This window comes from Artemia sp. Qi Xiang Cuo, chromosome 1 (genome assembly GCF_049724085.1).
Source record: "Artemia sp. Qi Xiang Cuo chromosome 1, ASM4972408v1, whole genome shotgun sequence".
Lineage (NCBI taxonomy): Eukaryota > Metazoa > Arthropoda > Branchiopoda > Anostraca > Artemiidae > Artemia > Artemia sp. Qi Xiang Cuo.
The window spans coordinates 3,329,462-3,345,052 of record NC_142794.1 but is presented as its reverse complement, the minus strand read 5'-3'; the positions used below and the strand labels follow the sequence as shown (position 1 = coordinate 3,345,052).

The 15,591-nt window shown below is 34.0% G+C and overlaps 1 protein-coding gene across 1 annotated transcript; it reads right to left on the bottom strand.

Moving 5' to 3' along the window:
* Window positions 1–25: 25 nt before the first annotated feature.
* LOC148955913 (tudor domain-containing protein 1-like) lies at window positions 26–14,965 on the bottom strand. The gene is made up of 3 exons (XM_089093119.1): window positions 14,785–14,965; window positions 7,801–8,969; window positions 26–359 (listed from the first exon to the last, which is right to left on the bottom strand). Exons 1-3 carry the CDS (start codon window positions 14,822–14,824, stop codon window positions 93–95), a joined length of 1,476 nt encoding a protein of 491 aa, XP_088949245.1. The 5' UTR covers window positions 14,825–14,965; the 3' UTR covers window positions 26–92.
* Between the last annotated feature and the right edge of the window lie 626 nt (window positions 14,966–15,591).

Below are 15,591 nucleotides of genomic sequence, written 5' to 3'. Positions count from 1 at the left end.
AAAATTGCCATTCCTTCAAGTTTTTGTTGACAATATCGTCTTTCCTGATAATAACACATACAAACAAAAACAGTTTAAGGCTTTAACACAGTTTAACACATGCAGTTTAAGGCTTGAGCAGCCATAATCGTCATTGTCTCTGTGCGTACCGGCATAACTTTATCAATTGGCACGTAGCTCACAATCCCTGTGTCAACAGATTTCAGGTAAACTCTAGGTTCTGTAGGCTCTAAAAGGATAAGACATCGATGATATTCCGAGTTTGGTCCCACAGCACCCAAACACGGTTTCATTGCGGACATTTGACTAACCGGCATCTGCTGCAGGTTGCTTGTATAATTAGGCAAGTTCAAAAACGCCTGCAAGAAAACAAACAGGAAATAATTTATTATAATAAGTAGTATTTTTGTTTGATTTAAGTGCAAACATATGGATAAAAATTTAGACTAACTTTGTTCAACTTGTCACAAGGAATAAAAAAGGTAGGGTAACTGCTCTACACAACTGAAGTGTTTCAGAGACTTCAAACTCGCCAGCACAGGCCAAACAGCTAAAGTAATGGCTCTCAACTAATCAAATCCTAGCCATTTTGGACCCGATCCAAAAATAAACACCAAGAAATTAAAAAGTCTTGGCTTTCTTAAGACACCGGCTGATGGAATTGAGAGGTCAATTTATACTCACACAGCAAATGCTTGGGAGACCTTTACTTCTCTAAAAAAACAAAAAAACTGGTGAATTAGGCTAGAGATCCTTATAAAAAAAAAGTCAGCTTCTAATGCAATTGTCCAAGTTATACTGCAGTATGCTTGTGAGACACAGCCAATAAAAGCTGAAAATGCGAGCACTTTGGACATGTTCAACCACCACTGACTTCGTTACGTTGCCCGCATTAACAAATGGAACAGAGTACCTAATCTAACAGTTCGTGGCAACAAACTGCAAGTAAGGAGCGACTCAGCCTAATACCAATCAAAACTCTAAAAAAAGAAATACTGACAACATTGGATAAACCAAAAGAATTAGATTTTTATGCTGATTCCAGACATATATAGTTTGAAGCTTAGTGTTACCTATCAAAAATTACAAGCACGAGAATAATTTCCTAATTTTTGAAAAAGGGAGAAAACACCTCGAAAAAGTCAAGAGATTTTGATAAAAATCATGGCATTAGCTTTAGCCTATCAGATAAATTAACTATATAGATTCCAAGTTCCTATCAACAAAACGGTGCCTCTAGGGATGGCATTGTAACTTACAGCCCTTCCCTTAGTCCCTGGGAAAAGGGTTGTAAGTTACGCAATTTGCACATTGTTCACATAGAGTATTTGTTATTGGGAAATACGGGAAATATCATATATAGAGCTTTTCTTGGATGGGGATGGGTCCATGGAAAGCTTTTGGGGGCACCTTTCAGGGGAAATTTTATACAGGGAGGGTTGGGGGAATTCAGGCACGATTTGAAAAAATGGTTGGAAATAAAAAAAATAATCTTTTTCATAACTGAAAGCAAGGAGCAACATTAAAAATGACAGAAATTAATCGTATATGAGGGGACTGCCCCTTCCTCAACCATCACGCTAAAGTGTGACTTTTTGTCACGGTTAAATACTTTTTTTTTCAACTGAAAGTAAGGAGCAGCATTAAAGTTTAAAACGAACAGAAATTATTACGTATATGAAGAGGATTGCTCCCTCCTCGATGACCACGCTCTTTACACTAAAGCTTGACTTTTTGTTCCAATCATTTAAGAATGACTCCTGGAAAACAAAAGCAGTTTAATCAGAAAAAGTTGTTTTACAAGTTTTAAAAAAAATTTACCGTAAAAGCGAGGTATTGAGGAGGAGACTATCTCCCTCATACACATAATAATTTCTGTGCGTTTTAATGTTGCTCCTTACTTTCAGTTGAGAAAACGTGTTTGTTTTTTTATTGAATTTCATATCGTTTTTTGAATAATACCGGGAAATCCAGCTCTTCCTCCATGGGAAATTCCCTTACCCCACGACAAATTCCTCCATGGAAAGATCCTCCCACATTAATCCCCCCCTCCCGAAAAATGTTTGAATACTTCCCAACAACCTATGCTATAAGCGAACAATGGGCTAAGTTCATAGCTTGTAGCCCTTCCCCCGGGGCCTCAGGTGGGGGGGGGGAGAATTCATCCTCAAAGACATAGCTATTAGATCTTTCGACAATGCTGGACAGAATGGCTATCTCAAAATTTTGATCTGACAACTTTGGAGGAAAAGGGATATGGGAGGGGGGCTAGCTGCTCTCCAATATTTTCGGTCACTTAAAAAGGGCACTCGATTCCGATCGAATGAGCCTTTCCCGATCTTCTAGGATCACTGGTTCCATATGATCACCCTAAAAAAAAATGGCAAAAAAAAAACTAAAAAAAAAAAAAAAAGGCAAAAAAAGAAGAAGCAAAATTCCACATTTTCGTATATAGAAACTTGAAAACTCTATACAGGGTTATCTGATATGCTAAATCTGATGATGTGGTTTTCATTAAGATCACTTGATGTTTTGGGGTGTTTCCCCGTTGTTCAAAATTGCCAAATATTCTCATGCTCGTAACTTTTGATGGGTAACATTAAACTTGATGAATACCATATATTTTGAATATACATCAAAATTAGATGTATCTCAGTTTCTTAGTTTTGGTTACTACTGTGCCGCATCACTCCTTACTTACAGTTCGTTACCAACAATTGTTTGATGCTTTACGACTGCTCAAATATAAGGGCTGTTGAATTTGAATGAGAGGTATTTATAAAAAAACTTAAGACTTTACCGTAAAGAGTGATGGTTGAGGAAGGGGCAGACCCCCTCATATACGGAACAATGTCCATTGGCTTTTTGGGCAATAAATTTGCGGCTGCAAGTTTAAAACTAATCCTTATTAGTTTTAAACCTGCTACCGCAAATCCATTCAGGAGTAAAAGGATTTTGAATGTGGACCTTTTGAATATTTCGAACGAAATGCTTGCCGGGATTTTTTTTTCTGTATGTCTGGGGACCATGGGGAGATTGGATGGCAAAAAAGGGAATAAGACATGAACGGATCGTCCTCCAATATCTTTCAAATGTTAAAAAGAAAACTTGAGCTTTTAATTTCTGATTGAATGAACTCCCTTCCATGTTAATGTAAATATAATATAAAAAATGGCATTCTTCGAGCATTTTGCTAGTTTAGAGAACGACACACCAACAAGACTTCAGAAAGTAATCATAACGTCGTAGAAATAGAAATAACGAAACATGCAAACAAATCACGGTGCTATAATTTTGTGATATTCAAGGAGAGACAGCTAAGCTCTGGGCTGTTTGGTTGCTGGGGTGAAAAGTAGGAAATTTAAGCTGCCGATTCACGAAAAAATTGGGGGAGGCAACGATTTGTTTCGATTTTTTTTCTTATGAAGATAACTTGAGCTTTTAATTTCTGATTGAATTCGAAGTATTTTTCGAAATTTATAGTGTGGAGAATTTTCTTTTATGATGATTTAATACAAAAATAAATTTTATTTTTAAGATGACACTGTTTCTATCCAATTCTTTTCCCCCTTTTAAATATGGTGTATTTTTTTTTTAATTTGTGATTGGAATTATTAAAAAAAATTGAATTATATTTTAACTGATCCAGATTTGGAAGATAGAAAACCATGACGTTTTTCACCCAGAGAAGAATTGTCCATTCGCCCGAGTCGTTCCTTACTTAGAGTTCTTTTAACGAACTGCTTGAAAAGGAAAATTTGTTTCTGCGTTAACCGTGCTATGTTTGGTTATATTAAAGTAGATACAGGAAAGATTTTGGTTATTTAGCTGCTGGGGTAAAATGCATCTGTCAATATCATCTAAAAAGGCTTATTCAGAGATTAGAAGCAGACATTTAGTGAATGGCAGCCTTCATAGTAAGAAACTAAGAACACACCGACAGCAAGTATGAACAAGCTCTAAAGCTGCCAGTAGGAGAATTCAATAGAATTCCAAAATCTACCGACACTAGCAGCACAACTTGTATTTTGACAGCTTTTCTTTGTGCAAAAAGTATATTATGTAAAAATGGTATTTTCGGACAAAAGCTGCCAGCAGATTTGAAAACTGCCAAGTAGCGTTGCTTCTTTACTACCCCACTTTTTTCATGACGGATCGACAATTATCTTGAATTACAACAGGTTTTTTGGGTGGCTGCGCCATCCCAATGCTTCTAGGAACTTTGACATGCTTTGCATTAAAATAATAAATTAAACTTGCCCTAAATAAAAAAGCCAAAAAAAAAAAAAAAAAAAAAAATTAGATAAAAAATGGTGCAATGTGCGAAACTTGGAAATCACAGGAGAGATACAATAAGACCGAAAAACAAAATCTTGAACCTTATAGGATCTTAACAGATTCATTTTAGCCAGATCAGCTGGAAAATTGAGATCAAAAAATATTTTTTTGACTGCTTTGAAACTTCTATCAGAAAATCTTGGGTCGAAGGGACTCTTTCCACTCGTCCCGGAGCGATGCTGAAGCGGTAACATCTTCCCATTCAGATACTAACAAAGTCTCAGCCATCCTCAGATCTCGGTCAAAAGTTCACCGCAAAGAGTTCTTTGCAAGACCTTGTCTTCTTCTGTCGCCTGATTTCTAGTCGTAGGCCGTCCGAGAAAGGCTGCCTTCTTTTATGCGGAGTACATATCCTAAATATGTTCACCCTTTCTTCCTTGAAACAGCAGTAATGAGAGCCTGGCCAGTTCTATTACGAATTTCAGAGTTACTAACTCTCTGTTGCCAGCTCATATTCAAAATTCTCCTTAGGCACATATTTTCAAACGCAAGAATTCTCTTTTCGAGCTGTTGATTCATTTTCCAGCACTCGCTAGCGTAGAGAAGTATGGAGAGCACATTGCTACTGAAGAAACGGAACTTAAATCGCAAAGAAAATTTGCTGCTCCTCCAAATGGGCTTTAGTCTATTAAAACCTCCGGTCGACTGACCAATTCTGTGTTTAATCTCGGTCATTGTTCCACCATCACAACCGACCCAGCTACCCAGGTATTTGAAATCCTTCACCTGTTCTAGATTTGTATCCTTGTTATGCAGAACAAGTGATGAGCATGTGATGGACATGCTATTTGATTTGTCAACATTAATGGTTAGCCAGACTTATTTTGAATTTTTCTTAATTGCGTCAAGTAGCTGCTGTAACCTCTGTTTAGAATCTTTTACCAAGACTAGGTCATCCACGAAATCTAAATCAGAGAGTTGCTTACTACTTACTTTTACGCCATATCCAGAGTTTGCGTAGTTTATGGGATTTTTGTAGGTTTGTACTGGGTTTTATGCCACATTTTGTTGGCGTCGAAGATTGTGATGGAGTTTTTCTTCAAACGTAATATTTCTTTCTTCTTCACTTCTATGTTGAACTCGTTCTGATTTTTACTGTTGCTTGTCTTCTAGACATTACTTGTGCTGTTAGAAGGTCATTCTCTCTTCTTCACTCCATCTTTTACACGTTATGATACTCGCTTTCTCGCTATCACGTCATAGGTATAAAAACGATCCATTCACTCCTGGGGGGGGGGGGGATGTAATTTATTATATTGAAATGTATTAATAAATACGACGTCAATCATGTGTTTCTTGTGTACTGTTGCCTGCATCATAGACACTTAGAACGATCCAACCACTACTGGGGCAATCATGATGTCACTCTCGTTTTTTTAGGCAACAAAATCCAATGATGCCAATTTTCCCGAAAAACATGGAGCCGCTTTCGATAAACAAAAATACACACATAAATAAATAGGCACACAAACAAAATTATTACTCGTTTAAAGAGATATAGTATATATATATATATATATATATATATATATATATATATATATATATATATATATATATATATATATATATTAAAATCAGTTGTTTGCAAAATTATTTATCGAACTGAAAAAGATAAGGATAACACTTATTTCGAAAAAGCTTCAGGTATGGGATTTCTATTTTTCTACAGTTTTAAATGTTTAAATTTGTTTACAGAGGCGGTCACGGACACCGATATTTTAGGGGCAAAAATTTTCGAACACTAATCTAACGATCACAATCATTTGGTAATTTTTGAAATTTTTTTTTCATTAAAATAAAGTAGAGAACACAGTTAATAAATTAAAACAATTAATCAATGAAAACAATCAATAAATCATTAGTTAATAAATAAAATTAACTAAAAAATTATTAGAAGATAAAAATTAAAACAGTTAAATAATAAACAAAAGAATAATAAAAAAATTAATTATAAAATTGAAAATAATTTTGTTAATAAATAAAAATTTTCCAAAATTATATATATATATATATATATATATATATATATATATATATATATATATATATATATATATATATATATATATATAATATATAAATGTTATATATATATATATATATATATAATTGTTTAAATTTGTTTACAGAGGCGGTCACGGACACCGATATTTTAGGGGCAAAAATTTTCGAACACTAATCTAACGATCACAATCATTTGGTAATTTTTGAAATTTTTTTTTCATTAAAATAAAGTAGAGAACACAGTTAATAAATTAAAACAATTAATCAATGAAAACAATCAGTAAATCATTAGTTAATAAATAAAATTAACTAAAAAATTATTAGATGATAAAAATTAAAACAGTTAAATAATAAACAAAAGAATAATAAAAAAATTAATTATAAAATTGAAAATAATTTTGTTAATAAATACAAATTTGCCAAAATTATATATATATATATATATATATATATATATATATATATATATATATATATATATATTTATATATATACAATATCTTGTATTTTAAATATTTACGATTTTGAATTTTCAAGAAAGGTTTGGAAACATTTGATTCAAAGATTCTAGAATTTATAAAGGCTTTTTTGTTGTATATTCACTCAGGTTGTACTAAAACTTTCGAGGATGAAAGCTTTTTTATAATTAAAATCAGTTGTTTGCAAAATTATTTATCGAACTGAAAAAGATAAGGATAACACTTAATTCGAAAAAGCTTCAGGTATGGGATTTCTATTTTTCTACAGTTTTAAATGTTTAAATTTGTTTACAGAGGCGGTCACGGACACCGATATTTTAGGGGCAAAAATTTTCGAACACTAATCTAACGATCACAATCATTTGGTAATTTTTGAAAAATTTTTTTCATTAAAATAAAGTAGAGAACACAGTTAATAAATTAAAACAATTAATCAATGAAAACAATCAATAAATCATTAGTTAATAAATAAAATTAACTAAAAAATTATTAGATGATAAAAATTAAAACAGTTAAATAATAAACAAAAGAATAATAAAAAAATTAATTATAAAATTGAAAATAATTTTGTTAATAAATAAAAATTTGCCAAAATTTGGCCTGAAATATTGTGGGAGAGAGGGAGTGGTTAATCAAGATTTTCCCCAGGCGCAAGAAAGTCAAGAACCACCAATATTTTTGCATGGGACCCCCTCCCCCCAAAAAAAGGAACAATATTGTAAAAAAAAAAAAAAAAAAAAAATTGACAAGATATAGATTAAAGAAGAATTAACCCTTAAGATTTCCAATTTTTTAAATAAGAGATCTTTTTGGAGCCAAACATCTGGATTTTTATAGAACGGAATTGTATTTGTCAGAATTTTCCTTGGTGAATGATGAACTCGATATACGTTTATGGAATCCTAAACAAACCTGACCTAAACATTAGAGTACAATTACTTTTTAAAGTAAAAAAAAAAATAATAAGAAAACTAACTTCAAATGCTTGAATACCGCTTTGAGCCTTCTCTTGAACAACATAGAAATTCGAAGGAGATTCCATGTTTGTGACTACCACATTTGCTTCAAAATTGCTTTGGATCTTCAGTTTTTCATAAGAAGTTGGATTCCCAGGAACCAAGTCAGAAATGGATTTGGGTGCAATCAAATCCCCCAATATATGTAAAACATTCCTTGATTCATAATACAAATGAACTTCAGGGGGGTAAGTTTTCCCAACTTTACAGTCAAATATTTTTCCTTTTGTATAAACTTCAAATTTCTCAGAAAAAATTGCTTCTGAATTGAAATCAATAAGTGAACATCGAACAGAGTAAGTCTTTGGGTTTAGAATTTCGCTTGGTATCTCATATAGATGGTCAATAGGCAACACTTCTTTATGTCCGTAATCTACATAGTACAAATGTACAGATTCAGGCGATTTGATTTTAGATATAACAGCACGGTAATATTTTCTATCTGAAAGTGATAGGGCTATACATGGGAACGTTTGTCGAGATTCTGTCAAAGGCTGTAACCTATAATTCTGGGCAATCATTGTGCTGAGATTCTCTATTTCTTGCAATTCGTCTGCCAATTGGATACTAAATTTCAAAGGTCCTTTATCTACAGAAGATACCCTAACTTTGTGAATTACACCCATATCCAAAACAAGGGGTTCGTAAGTTGTTTTATTGGTACTCTGAATTGGGGCAGTTACGGCACTGAATTGGGGCACTTTGAAAACTGGTGGAGGCTGGTCAAGAGCTGGTACAAGAAGCCCTACTTTCAACTTAGCAAGAACGTCTGCAATATTTCCGTGTTCGTTCCCCATTGTCACTGAGTCTATACCTCCTCTCTTCCCTAGTTTTCTTATTGTGAAAATTTGGTTTTGGAGAAGGCTTACAAGCATAGTATGACTAGGGTCGGTAAGGTGTTCAGAAGGCAGTAAAAGCCCAGACAATAAATATTTTACAGCAAGAGGCGGAAAGGATATGGGAGCAGACATAACAGGATCCAATGCTGACACAGGCGTGACACTAGTCAGTGGAACAGTTTCTTCATTTCCATAATCTATAAGCTTCACAGTACAGTCATAATTTGCAGGAAACGCCACAATTTCGCCACGGAACCATTGTTGTCGGAGATATACAAGAACAAGCTCACCTAAAAAAAAAAAAATCAACAGTCTATGAACATGGTTCAGTTTTGATCAATTCTTAATAATTTAACTGTATTATTTATTCATGGTGATAATAATGCTTAGGCTTATTTTTGTTATGGATTGTAATTTTTGTGGATAGAACTTCCTTAGATTTTTGTAGATGCAACGGGTCCCATTGAATAATCTACAAACCTAATTTAGCTATTAACTGCCTAATTTGGCTTTAATTCGTTTCCCTCTATATACCCGGATTCTCAGCTAAATTTCTAGAAAAGGGTTGAAGTGCTCTCTAGAAGCGTCGGGATGTGAATCAAAGCAGGTAACATTTTTGGCGCTGCTTTCAATTTCACACTGCTTTTACAAAAAAAAAGATTGTTCATATCAATCATAGATATAACGTTAAATAATTACACCAAGTCGCTCGAGGCCAACAGATCTGAGCATGCTCCTCTCGACCTTAATATATTATAATCTTCACTCTTTACCCCCAACTATGTAATTCTAATTTCCTTTAAATCCTTCCGTATGGCCTCTCCCCACCCCATTCGGGGCCAACTGCTTTTCGTTTGGCCTTTTCCAATGACCGTGACTTACATCGTTTTCTTTATTGTACTCCTTTTTTTAAACGTGGCGTTATAGTAAATATTTCCCAAGAACAGTTTTGAATGAAAATAAGCAATTAGAGTATGTAAATAATGGGGAAAGCATAGTTTTTAGTGAAATTTTGTTAATATAAATATCACCCTTTCTTTTCAGTCTATCTGTTTATTTTCATATAGAGAAGAGTACTGTTTATGAATCAAATACTTTTTTTTATTCAGAAGTTCATTTTAGCATAAATTTGTTAACATATTAATTTATACTATTTTCTTATTACTGTGAATATTTTTAAAATACCCAAACAGAAATGAAAATTTAAAACGTAAAGCAATGTAGAAATTCATACTCGTTAATTTAAATAGCTATTGTGGCATTCAAAAATGAACACCAATTTATACTACTTTTATAATTACAAAGAAAAGAGTTCAAGTCAGTTTTCTGTGAGAGGCTTGGCATGGCAATGTGAAAAAATAAGAAGACACACAAAGTTACTAATTTGTAATAAGAGCTATACGGTACTTACAAATGTTTCTCAAATTTCAAGGAAAATACGCGATGCTCCTATTCTTCATATAATATTTTATAGCAACTTAAAAGATTTGGTCAGATTTTTTGAAGAGCTTGTAGATTTTAAGTAAGAAGTTTCAGAGGTTCGTTTTATCTGAAACTCTAAAACAAGCAAAGCTATGTCTGCAAGAACTGATAACGTGGGGATTCCCCTCACCCTGTCACTTTCTACGGGTCTAAGCGTTTACCCCCTCCCCCACAGAAAAAAAACAATCCACCCACAGAAACCCCTCACCTAGAAAATACCCCCTCGCGAAAATTACGGTTTCAAAATTTGAAAATCTTATTTTAGTTGTGTTATTTTTTAGTTTAATTGGCAAGTGCTAAGGGAAGTGGAAAAGAGGAATTTATGTGTAAGTCCTGTCCCCCCCTCCCCCTTCGTGCAAAAGCTTTCTTCTCATGGAAAATCCTCCAGAAAACCCCCACGCAAAAAATGTCTGCATGTTTTCCAATGACATATACTATTTGTAAGCAATAGACAAATTACAAAACTTAAAAAGGAACTGAAACATCTGCAAAGGGGTTATCTGATTGTTTTGTAGCTAAGGAGTGAGGGAGATACCTCAAAGGGTGCATTTTAATGCCAAAACATTTCACCTCTCATTGAGCCTTCAGATAAATACAGAATTAGCTCTAAGGGAGAGATGACAGGAGGATGGAGGTAGAAATTGTTTGATAATCCCCAGGCATTTCTAGCCTTTTTTTTTATAAGCCGAAAGTGATTGGAGACTAACCAACCGCAAGGGGTGTTTTTTGGGAGAGATTTTCCACGGGTGGGTATTTCCGGGAGGGGGTATTTTCCACGGGGTAGTGTCCCCAGGGGATGTTTTCCGTGGGGGGGGGTGTGAACGCCGGCTCCAACCGTCTACATACTGTAATGTTTTTTTTAACACTATGCTTATTTTGTTGCTTTCATTTTGTGATATTTTCTACGCTCGTAGCTGGTTATCGTTTGATTTGAAAAAGGTTAATTACCTGCGTTGGTGAAGCCGACACAAAAGCTATTTTCTTTTGTGTTTGAAAAATGATAATTTGATTTTTTTTTCTTAGATGAATTAGACCTTTCCTGAACGCTGAGTAATATGAATTTAGATAACAAAAAGTCACTTTTTTTTGCACTTTTTTTAAATTTATTAAAAAGATCCTTTTGAAAAACAATTTATCAAAGAAAAGTAGAGAGCCATATTAAACCAAAGACTAGCATAAATAAATTCATATAATAATTCAAACATAAATGATCAGTATTAATAGCAGGTACATGCCCCAGAAGTTTCATCTTGATACGCTAAGCCGTTCCAAAAAAAGTGCTAATACACCTGTATCAGCAATCTGTATGCTGTTGCAATCTCTGGTGCAAGGCCTGTTAGTTATACAAGTTGCCTATTGTTAAGATATAAGTTTTTTTTTATCAAGAAAAGATGGCATGTTTGATCCTATAGATAAAAAAAGCATGCAGCATTAAGGTCAAACCTTAGAGAAATATCAAGAAGAATGCCAAATACAATCAAAAAACATTTTTCCTTTGTTAGTTTCAAAAGGAAAATATCAGGAACATTTATAATGGCTGATGATATCAGCCGTCACATTGTTCGGGAAATATGTAGGAGCATCTTCAACTAAATCAAGAGGCACTCTGTGCATCCAGTTTTAAAAGACATTGTATCTGCAATGTGTCGAGAACAGGTGAGGGTATAAACTCGAGGGTATGAAGTTAAAACTTTCAGGGCATGTTGAAGAAATGTTAAAAAAAGGGGCTAGGAAAGTAACCAATCCCCTTCCCATGTCCTTTGTAGCTGCAATCTCCTCAAAGACATCTGATCAAAATTCGTTATCTAGATTCACAAAGGTCAAATATTTTCAACGCATATGTTTATTACTTAACGTCCACTAAGGTCTGATTCATCTAAAAAAAAGAGAAATAAATCAGCTTTAATGGTTTGTGACATTGGATCTTCTTTTTTCTTTGCAAAACTAAAACAAAGCTTTTTTATGAGTAATCTTGACAGGCGATTTATATCATGAATTTAAAAAACAAACAATTCCAACAAGGTTGAGCATGTATAAATTCTAACTTATGTTTTACCCAATGATATTGTCTAATATTTTTAGAATACTAAAAAACTAAGTTCAGTGGTTCAGTTGCACGATGGTTCAGTTACACGGTGGTTCAGTTGCACGGGGGTTCATTTACACGGCACTTTAGTTGCACGGTTGTTCAGTTACAGGGGTTCAGTTGCTTGTGGTTCGGTTACACGGTGGTTCAGTTACACGCCCACCTTCAAGAAACAATTATAAACCGTCACCTTTTCAAAATTCATCCCAAGCTCCAATGCCAGCTCCAAATGCAAGCTCCAAAGAATTTGACTACAATTGGGCATATTTCAAAATAAAAAGCTTAGCAGTAAAGCTAAGAGAACAAGAATAAAGATCAAAACAGCAATACAGACTATGGGCTCTGAAATTTGCAAAAGAAACCTTACAGCACCTCTTTTTCGAATAAACAGCTAACACCCTTAAAATCCACAAACTGAAATCTATTGTCCAAAAGTATAAGCTTCCTTAGGAGAACAGACTCCTTATTAATGTTTTGTTGCCAATCTCTGGTGGAAAAACATTTTACTGACTGGTAATTGATAATTTGAAGACTAAATCTGCTCCAAAGTAATGGAACTGGAGATGGATTTCAGCAGCTGCTTACCTACGAATTGAGGTCCCTATCACCTATATCTATGGGAATAAATTGCAAGTAGATAAAAAACAATCACTCCTCATGGAGTCAGACTTTTGAGCCAAGTCACACATTTGAGTTTGGAAAAATAAGTGCATTTTCACATCACCAATTTTTGTTGGTCATTAATGACAGTAAATTCCAAGCAGACTAGAAGCAATCACTCCACATGGAGTCATGAAGATTATATTTGAACACTTTTGAGCTTGGAAAAATAAGTGCATTTTCACATCACCAATTTTTGTTGGTCACAAAGCAAAAATGAACACAGCTCATTACCCATTTAGTGTTGCGTTCGACCGTCATTACTCTCTCGTGTCTGACAAACATAGCAGACTTACCTTATAATTATCAATACACTTGTCAATATAGTGTCAATACAGTTGACGTATTGCTTATTAGCCATACCAAGTTTAGCCTAGAAAAATCGACCCAGCTTATTTCCATGCACTTAATGAATTACGCCTGAAATTGATCACTGTAAAGTGCGAACAATTACTTGGTGATCCTAAACGCCAAAACTTACATTGATTTACCCCGTGGAACCTTTTCAGTTAAGGTTCGTTGCATTAACCAATTATTAATATTTCCTCTTCTGTTTTACTATCTGTCTTATAAAGGGTGCGTCTCTTTGACAATCAACATGCATATAGTGTGTTCAGATTTAGTTAAACATCCTCTAAACATTCCCTGAAAACGTCGCCTTAAAACCATTAGCTTCGGTAGTAGCACTAGTTGTAGCAGTATTCATAGCATCGATAGCACTATGCACACATCATCTTATGTTTTTTTTTCTTCGATTTCGATCTTCAATTCGCGAATTCGATTTGATCTTCGATTCGAATGCGAAAACCAAAGTAGGCCTGTAGTCCCATGCAGTGTGCTAGCTGATGTAAAGAATAATCTTAAAGCAGGTTATGCAAAAGTACTAAACCAATTTCTCATACAACCAAGGACTTTATCCAACGTATTGTCATCATTCCATTCTTTTTCTGTGAATTTGCACAATTTTATAATGCTAGTTACATCCGTTGATTTTGAATTGAAGTTATCAAGTATTTGCAGTAGGACGCATCGAGACATGGCTAATTGTAGAAAGAGAAAAGCCAAGACAGATAGTCCAAATAATTGAGAGGCAAATGTTTAAATGTCTGCACGGGCTACATGGTATTGAAGTGCGGGATATAAGTTTTATATTCCCGTATATATTTATTCTATCTACAGTGGTGGTATGAAATGGTAGGGTTATTTGCAAGTTCGGTACAAAAGATATATAGACTCTGTACAAAAAGATGCATTCAAAGTTGAAAGAAAAAGCTTACCAATGATTAGGTCCATTTTACCCTGTTATAGGGTTTTTGTGTGTATATTTTATGTGTTTTCTATTTCATTAGTATAATTTACTCTGATAGTTATATTGTAAAGAGCATTAAAAAATTTATCAATTCAAGTAGGGGTATTATCCTCAGGGTCACATATTTTATTGAAATTAACATATGCTAAAACTCAAGACAGTGAGAAACTATTACTGTTTTTTTTTTGTTTTTTTTAAAAGAAGGTTCTGACCAAACATACATGCCACCAAAATGGCATAGAATTGTCAAAAAGTATGCTGAAGGACACTATTTTTCAATTTTTCCTTGATTAAGGTCCCCTTAAGCTTGGTTTAACCCTTGCCCTTGTTCGTCAGAAATTAAAATGTTGTGGCCAAGAAATACCCTTTTTTGCACTTTGGCTACCCCCTTAAAAATCTTCAGGTATTACCTCTCTTATATGATAGGTCCGACCCTTAAGCAAGGAGTCAAAAGATATTTTCTTGAGGGGCCACCAAAAACAAACTTTTAGGTCACTATTTTGTTTTCTGGGGTGACTTCCTTTGAACCTCCCTTGAAGTCTAATACCAAACGAACAAAAGATCTTACCTGCCACAAGGTTTCCAACTTTTGGGACCTGGAGAAACATATTTGAACAACTAGAAAAAAGCTAGTCAATTGCAAGAGACGGTTCTTTGCTTCAACATTGATTCCATAAAAAGTAAGTAGACGCTCCAAATGATTGAGTTTGGGTATATAAGTTATATATATATCTTCCATCTTAATAAACAGCAACTAGAAAACAAAATTACAAGTTTAAGAACTCATTTACAAAGCAGAATACCAAGGGAAACTGTGCATACATATTCATTCCTTTCTCACTACATGATTCTCTTTGGTGACTAGTTTTTCAAAATTGTATTTTTACTTTTTCATGAAACCTTATTTTGTATAATTGCGTTAACTGGTTTATACCATGGACTTAACAAAATTCGTCAGTTTTGAATCGGATGCTCATTTGTCATATTAGAAGAAGGCAACCCAAGCAGTTGTGATCAATTGGCTAAACACTGCGTCTGTACAGTGTCTAATTTTGTTGGCATAGCAAGATTTGGAAAAATAATTTTTCTGTTTTCAATAGCAGAAAGACACAAAAACACAAGGTATATTTTATTTCCCTGAAAACTATCCTACTAATCAGTTATTGTATTAACACGCAGAAGGTTAAAATAAACTTTTTGCAAGACAATTTCGAATCCATGAATTTAATTTAAACACTTTTTTTTGGGTTAAGCAACTTAATGATCTGACAAGATTAAAGCAACAATTACATGAGGCAAACACACAATCATATTGGCAAACGCATGTTTCTATTGATGATATGTCAAACAGGTAAGTCTGAGAAGTAGTCCATGG

Excerpts from the sequence above, each read along its gene's own strand:
- LOC148955913 (XM_089093119.1), bottom strand. The coding sequence starts at position 14,824 with ATGTTTCTCCAGGTCCCAAAAGTTGGAAACCTTGTGGCAG. Across the intron at positions 8,970-14,784 it reads AGTTGGAAACCTTGTGGCAG|GTGAGCTTGTTCTTGTATAT; the intron begins GTAAGATCTTTT and ends TTTTTTTTTTAG. Across the intron at positions 360-7,800 it reads GCGGTATTCAAGCATTTGAA|GCGTTTTTGAACTTGCCTAA; the intron begins GTTAGTTTTCTT and ends GTTTTCTTGCAG.